Source organism: Pteropus vampyrus, unplaced genomic scaffold, assembly GCF_000151845.1.
Source record: "Pteropus vampyrus isolate Shadow unplaced genomic scaffold, Pvam_2.0 Scaffold140, whole genome shotgun sequence".
NCBI classification, from domain to species: Eukaryota; Metazoa; Chordata; class Mammalia; order Chiroptera; family Pteropodidae; genus Pteropus; species Pteropus vampyrus.
Genome location: NW_011888921.1, coordinates 5,071,486 through 5,078,569, shown reverse-complemented (window position 1 = coordinate 5,078,569; position 7,084 = coordinate 5,071,486). Strand labels below are relative to the sequence as shown.

The 7,084-nt window shown below is 39.6% G+C and overlaps 1 protein-coding gene across 1 annotated transcript; it reads right to left on the bottom strand.

Moving 5' to 3' along the window:
- Positions 1 to 3,870: 3,870 nt before the first annotated feature.
- DNAJC22 (DnaJ heat shock protein family (Hsp40) member C22) lies at positions 3,871 to 7,084 on the bottom strand. Its single transcript, XM_011368278.2, has 3 exons — positions 6,884 to 7,084; positions 5,203 to 6,160; positions 3,871 to 4,242 (listed from the first exon to the last, which is right to left on the bottom strand). Exons 2-3 carry the CDS (start codon positions 6,040 to 6,042, stop codon positions 4,057 to 4,059), a joined length of 1,026 nt encoding a protein of 341 aa, XP_011366580.1. The 5' UTR covers positions 6,043 to 6,160; positions 6,884 to 7,084; the 3' UTR covers positions 3,871 to 4,056.

Below are 7,084 nucleotides of genomic sequence, written 5' to 3'. Positions count from 1 at the left end.
ATTATGTCCTAGAGTTGGAAGCAATATAGTATTTACTTCCAGAAGTTCTAAATTCACATAATTTTGTAATATTTCTTCCTTAAAAAAAAAAAAAAAGATTGTTCGCAACAACATGGATGGATCTTGAGGGCATTATGCTAAGTGAAATAAGTCAGACAGAGAAATTCATACCATGTGATCTCACTTATACGTGGAATCTAAAAACAAAAATAAAAAAGAAGCTCATACAGAGAATAGATTGGTGGTTGCAGAGGCAGGGAATAAGTAGATGGGCAAAATAGGTGAAGGTGGACAAAGGTACAAACTTCCAGTTATAAAATAAATAAGTCATGGGGTTGTAATGTACAGCATGACAACTATAATACTACTGTATTACACATTTGAAAGTTGCTAAGACAGTAAATCTTAAAAGCTCTCAATCACAAGAAAAAAAATTTGTAACTATATATGGCAATGGATGGTAACTAGATTTATTGTAGTGATTATTTCACAATATATACAAATATTGAATCATTGTCATACACCTGAAATCAATACAATATATGATAATTATACCTCAATTTTTAAAAATGAAAATAGAAATAAAATGTCTTGGCTGACAACACAAATTTATGTCACAACAGTCAGAATTTAAACCCCAGTTTAGCCACTTAAAAGTTATTAGGTAAATTACTTAATCTCCCTATGACTGTCTACTAATCTATATAGTAAAAATAATAATAACCTTCCCTGAGGAGTTGATGGAATTGCTTGATTAACATCACCATATGTATCGTGCTTAACAAGTTGCCTAGAATCTAGAAATAGTTCAATAAAAGGTTATTGTTATCCTTTAAAAAAAGGCTGGGCTATACCATTGGCTATTAGATATATAAATAGATGCCCTCTGGGGTGGATGGTGGTTTAATCCTGGCAAAGACGCAATTTCAGTACCTGCTCATAGGCCAGGAAAAGAAGGAAGATGAAATCCAAACATGGTTTAATCAGTCTTTCCTACAAAGAGGTAATAAGCATTCTTTAACTTCGTTCTCATTTCTCACCTCGTGTCCTAGCCCGTATCCACAAAACTCTTTCCTGTGGAAAGCTTAATACCAATCCACACTGAAGTGACCAATGGGGATAAGATTTGGGGAGCAGACCACCTATACTGTAGCACCTCATAAAATATATATACCTCTGCTTTTCTGCATAGAACTGAGACTCCAAATGTCAGGAAACAGCCTCTCTAACTGAAATGAATCTGCCAAAGGATGACAAGAGAGTTGTACAAGGAGAATCTGCAAGTGAAAGAGCCATTTTACAAGTAGTTCCCATCTCCTTCCCTTGAAATTCATCTTAGCTTCAGAGTTATCTCATTCTGAGGTCTTCTGCCATCACAACTGACTCAGATGAGCTCTGCCCATTTTAAAACTACAGCCCAATAATAGCCAAACATAAACTACTTTTCTGGTTCCTCATAAACAGCTAAGAAAGGCTGCAATTTTCTTTTCTTAATTATAAAACAAGAACGAGTCTAGACAAAAGTGGTGGTGGGGGTGGAGGGTGGGCAGAGGGACCACTTGTAACCCTACCACAACTCAGCATTCTTATTTACTTCTTTCTAATTGTTATCTGTAAGCATTCATACACTTTTTTACAGGAAACCAAAGAAGAAAATTTTTTAATGTAAAATATACTAATACACTCTCAGAAAATTCAGTCTTTCAGGTAGAACCTTCATTCTATACCAGTTAACTCACTAGACGCTCAAGCCCCATTTCCTTACGAAGGCTGAAAATGGGAAAGATAGCTACTGGTTATATTTGCTCACTCTGCATATGCTTTCTTTTTTACCACAGCAAATCTTTATAAGTACTTACTACTGTCTCAATTTTAGAGGAAATCAAAGTTAAAGAAACCCAAGATCACATAGCTAAAAAATCATGGAACCAGATTCAAAGCCTAATCTTAATCTTTCTGACTCTAAAAGCCATGTTCCGTCAAAAGACAAGTCATAGACTGGAGAAATGCCTACAATGCATAAAACAAAGGGTTAAGGTTTTAACAAGCAAAGATACCAACAAAACAGATTTCATGAAGATACAAAGAAACATGATTTTTTTTAAAAAATGTAGATAATAAGATCAAGCAATTCACTAAAGAGGAAATACAAGTGCTCAATAAACATTGGAAAAGATGCCAAACTTCCCTACCAGTCAAGGGAAAGGCAAATTAAAGTAAGCAGATACTACTGCTCACTCATCATCTTGGCAAAAATTTAAGAGTGATAACAGTCCATGTCAGTTATAAAGAAAGGGCTACTTTCTTACACTGCTGGTGGAAGTGTAAATTGTTACAATCTTTTCTAGAAGTAACTGGATAAAATATCAATCAAAATTTTAAATATATATTCTGTTTGACCCTACATTAGCACTTATTAAAATCTAGCCTCAAAAAACCAAAAAGCACTGGTACACATATTTAAAGATATTTATTGTAGCCTTGCTCATGTTGGAAAAATAGAAACTGCTCATCAACAGCTTCCATTTGAATAAATTAAAATATACCCATATTTTTGTAACAAAAACTCATAATAAAATTTAAGGACAGTAAAATAATTTTTCAAATCAAATAAATCATTCTTTTGCCTTTTTCCTTATAGACTATCTTTAATATACTTACATTTTACAGATGTAGTACTACACATAATGTTAATAAGTTACTAATTAATAGCTTATGAAAAAGCCTCATTAAAATTCCATGTGACAATTTGACAAATTGTAAGTATTTTTCAAAAAAAATGGATATCATTTTTGGCAACTTTTAAAAGGTAGAAAAGCTAATTTGGTCTTGAAATTTTAAAAAATTTTAAAATTAAAGTTTTTATATATGAATGCAAAGAAAAAAGTCTACAAATGTCATTGCTCTAATTGATCAGAGCTTTTTTAAAAATTTGTAGAGAATACTAGCCAAAATAATTTTACTTTTAAAATATACATACACTGCTCAGAGCTAACTTCCAGAAAAAAGAAGAAAAAAGTAGGAGATACACATACACACACACACACACACACAAAGAAGAGGAAGAAAACAGTGGTAAAGGTACATAATTTAAACATCATGCGCCTGGTCTACAGTCTTTCTCTGCATCCTGAAATGTTTCTTCTATACTTGACTAGTTACTTGAGAATTAAAGAAGCTCCCTTAAGGTGTTCAAGCTGCTGGTTCCCTAGAGTTTCCCCAAAGTCCCTATAAGGGTATATGAGATATATAACCAGGACTTTTTCCATGAGTCCCCATAAAACAATGTCATTTGTCCCTTTCCCAATATCCCAATGCACTCTATTTACACCTTTATGACACTTATTTCAAAACATTGTACAAAGTGGACTTTGATATCTGTGTAGCTGTGTTCCTATCCCTCACTAGACTGTAAGCACCCAGAGAGCAAGGGTATACCCATTTAAAGTTTGAGGGCTCTCCACAATACACCTCCAAGCAGAATAGTCTTTGATAGGGGACCACCCCCTACCCACAGCAGCTTGTTCCTTTTAGGGAAAAGTGTAGCTCCTAGAAAGTTCTCCTATAAATGGAATTTAAATATTTTTCTGAAATTTTGAAATTTAGCACCAGTCTTACCTCTCAGTGATCCACAGCATAGATCAAATCCCTCGTGTCACAGGACAACTTGTGAAATATTAGAACCTTCATATTTTTACTTCAATGTCCCAACCCAGTGCTGTGCACATTTAAAAAAAAAAAGTTAAATAAACTTCTTCCTTTACTGATCAATATACCAGGGGTGGGATAAGGTGGTATATGCTCTAAAAGGTATTTTATAATATGTTTTTCATTTCACTATGTGCTTTCAAGGAAAAAAAAAGTCAGAAATACAATAGCCAAAAATTCAGAAATTTAATGCGTAATTATATTCTTCCACCACAATACTTTTCTCATCTCCCCTATAAGCTGACAGTTTCTTTAATGCTGTTGGATGCCCCCACCTGGGCAAATCTGAGCTGGGACAATCTGCCCAGCTCTGCCAAGAAAAGTCCATCCTCAAGGGAAAGTTTCTTCTCATATCCAGGATACCCTGGGCTTCCTGGGCTGACTCAGGACTTCATATGCAGCCTGGATCTCCAAGAAGTGCCTTTGAGCCTCTTCTGTCTGGTGCTGGTTGTGGTCAGGGTGCCAGATCTTCACTAGCTCCCGGTATCTCCGATGTATTTCTTCATTTGTTGCCCCCTCTAAGACACCCAAAACCTTAGGAAAAAACAGATATTGACAAATTAGAATCCCGTAAGTTGTCTGAGTACCTGGGTCTCCCCTTCCTCCTTTGCTAAATCAGGCTATGTTATCTCTGGAGTTGGCTTCTACTTGCCCGTGAGAAAGACTCAGATCTCAGATTAAAATTTCAGCCTTTTGAAACATGGACAGGCTCTGGATCTTATGGTAAGAACCAGGGTTTGCCTTTAATCACAGCTACCCACTTTCTAATCTGGAACTTCACACCCCTGACAAGATCTCCTCCTTACAAGAGAAATAAGAATATGTATCCACCAAACACATGTACAAGACTGTTAATAGCAGCTTTATTCAATATAGCTTCAAACAAGAAACAAACCAAAGGTTCATTAACAATAGAGTGGATAAATATATTCTGGCATATTCATTCATATAATGGGATACTATACAATAAAGAAAACAAACACTTTACAATTGTGTGCAACAGTATGAACAAAGCTCACAGACATATATTGAATGAAAGAAGTCAGACACAAAAGAATACATACTAAACGATTTCGTTTATATGAAGTTCAAGAATGGACAAAACTAATCTATGGTAACAGAAGTCAGAATAGAGGTTACCTCTGAGGAAAGGAGTATAGATTGGGAAAGGGGCATGAGGGAACCTTCTTAGGGATGGAAATATTCCATACCTTGATCTGAGTGGTGGTTACACAGGTGTATATGTAACATTAATATATGTTATACTGCAATAAAAAGTAGATAATATACACATATTTTCCCCCACTCATTATTAGAGCCTCTGCACATTCATCCATTGCACAGAGAAACCCCAGGACATCTTTCTGGGGCCTGACTCAGCAGACATGAAAATGGTACATAAGGGGATCCCACATAAGGGGCACTGGCTCCAATAAGGCTTAGCCTAACTCCCCGAGCCCTCTCAAACAGGAATGAGAGGGAAAAAAGCCTTACCTGGTAAGCCAGCTGACGCTTCTCATCTTGAAAACTGTGAACAAACTCATAGAGCTTCTCCCACTCCTGGAAGTAGCTGCTGCTGAAGCCAGGATCCCCCACTAGCAGCCTCCAAAACCGGTAAGGCAGAAGGAGGACAGACTCCATGAGGCGGCCAAAGAGAGGGAAGAAGCTGAACCAACTCAAGAAGGAGCCAAGGGTCTCTGCCACATAGCTGAGGGTGGCAGCTGTGTTGTAGAGGGCGCTGTATGCTAGTGGGCCTGTGAAAGCAAGGTAAGCTAAGCCCAGGCGGTAGAGCCGCACACTGAGAGTCTCTGATCCAACTGAAGCTTTGTAGCGGCGATGCTTCTGGGCTGTGATGCTGGCCGCCAAGCTGATGGGCAGGATGGCTATGGAGTAGCCATAAAAGATAGGGGAAGTAAGAAATGCTGCTGCCAGAGTGTTCTTAAAGTCTGAGGTCTGGTTGCCGACAGCGGCCACTAGCAAGACCCCTAAGCCAACTGCCAGTGGGAGGCCCACAATATAGAAGCTGGCCATGAAGGAAAGGCTAATGAGAGCCACAAGGCCAAAATAGATGCCCACTATCATCTGGGCGGCAAAGCGAATGGGACTCAAAGGAGGTGTCCCTGTTCCTGAGCTCTGTCTCTGCCCCTGGGCTCTGTTGGCCTGAGCTACAAAGCTTGGAAGCTTCCAGAACTCCAAGAGCCAGCCCAGCCCGCCACCCCCCAGGGTAAGCATCCAGAGTAATGCATGGCTGTCCCGACCCAGGTACAGGTGGTGGAGTCCAGCAGGGCCCCCTACAGCCCAGAGGGCATAGGTTATCAGGAGTCCCTTGGCCATATTTTAGGGAAAAGTTCTCAGAACAAGTCCAGTGGCACCTGAAATTGTTCCGAGTGCATAAATATAGGGTCCTCTGTGAGAATCATGACCATCACAGCCCCAGAGTTATCCTTAGACCCTAAGAGATGAAAAAAAGCAGCTGTAAGACTATAACCAGGTCCCAATACAGTAATCTTTTCTCCTAATAATAATCGAGTCCAGATCTACCTGAGTGTCCCTGAAATGCTGGTTCTCCCATACCTTTTGATATAGCACCTCAAGTCTGTTTTTTATAACCATAACAACCCCAAATTTAGGGGAGAAGAATGTTTTAAATGCCTTCAGTTGAGTAACTGAGAGAACTCAGCACCCAAACAAGAAAAGCGGAAGCTTAAATTTTAGACTTCACCTCAGACCAATGACCCTGAAAATGATTCATGGGGGAGTGGAGCGAATAGGAGTGAATACCATGCCCTTCTTAAGTTTCTACACATTTGGAAAGTCCCTGCCCCACCCCTCCAGCCCCCAATCAACGCCATCTATGGCAGCCCTCATACATTTGGCCAAAGTTTTAGCCCCTCTCCAGCCTTCCCAGCTCTCTAGGCCATGAAATATTCTCATAAGGCAAACTTGAAACAGCTCTGGGAAACTACATTTTGATCTAGACCCTGGCACCCCACAATTCAACCACCTCCTTCCAGGGCAGACTTAGAAAGTCTCTCCAAAGCAGTCTAATGAATGAATCACCAGAATATCATACCAGATGCCAAAGTGTGCCTGCCAGTCTCTCCCCTCTACTTAGAGTGGGCCTCATGACCACCAGCCAGCCAGTACCCGCTATTCCCAAGATGAGTGCCCGTACCTGGGTATCCTGGCTCCCAGGCCCGGCAGACCAGTCATTTCCTTGGACCACAGAGTCAAAATGGCCCTTCTCACTCTGCTTCCACTTCCATCCAAATGGACTTTGTCTTTCTGTGTTTGCTGTGTCAACAGAAGTCTGCCTTTGGGGCCAGGCCCCTCCCCAAGGCCCTTCCCAGCCTCCTCGGGATCACCTTTCAACCTT

What these genes read in the sequence shown, in the direction of transcription:
- DNAJC22 (XM_011368278.2), bottom strand. Translation starts at nt 6,042, where the DNA reads ATGGCCAAGGGACTCCTGATAACCTATGCCCTCTGGGCTGTAGGGGGC. An exon ending in AGCGTCAGCTGGCTTACCAG is followed by an intron (nt 4,243 to 5,202) that starts GTAAGGCTTTTT and finishes TTTTTTCCTAAG; the next exon opens with GTTTTGGGTGTCTTAGAGGG.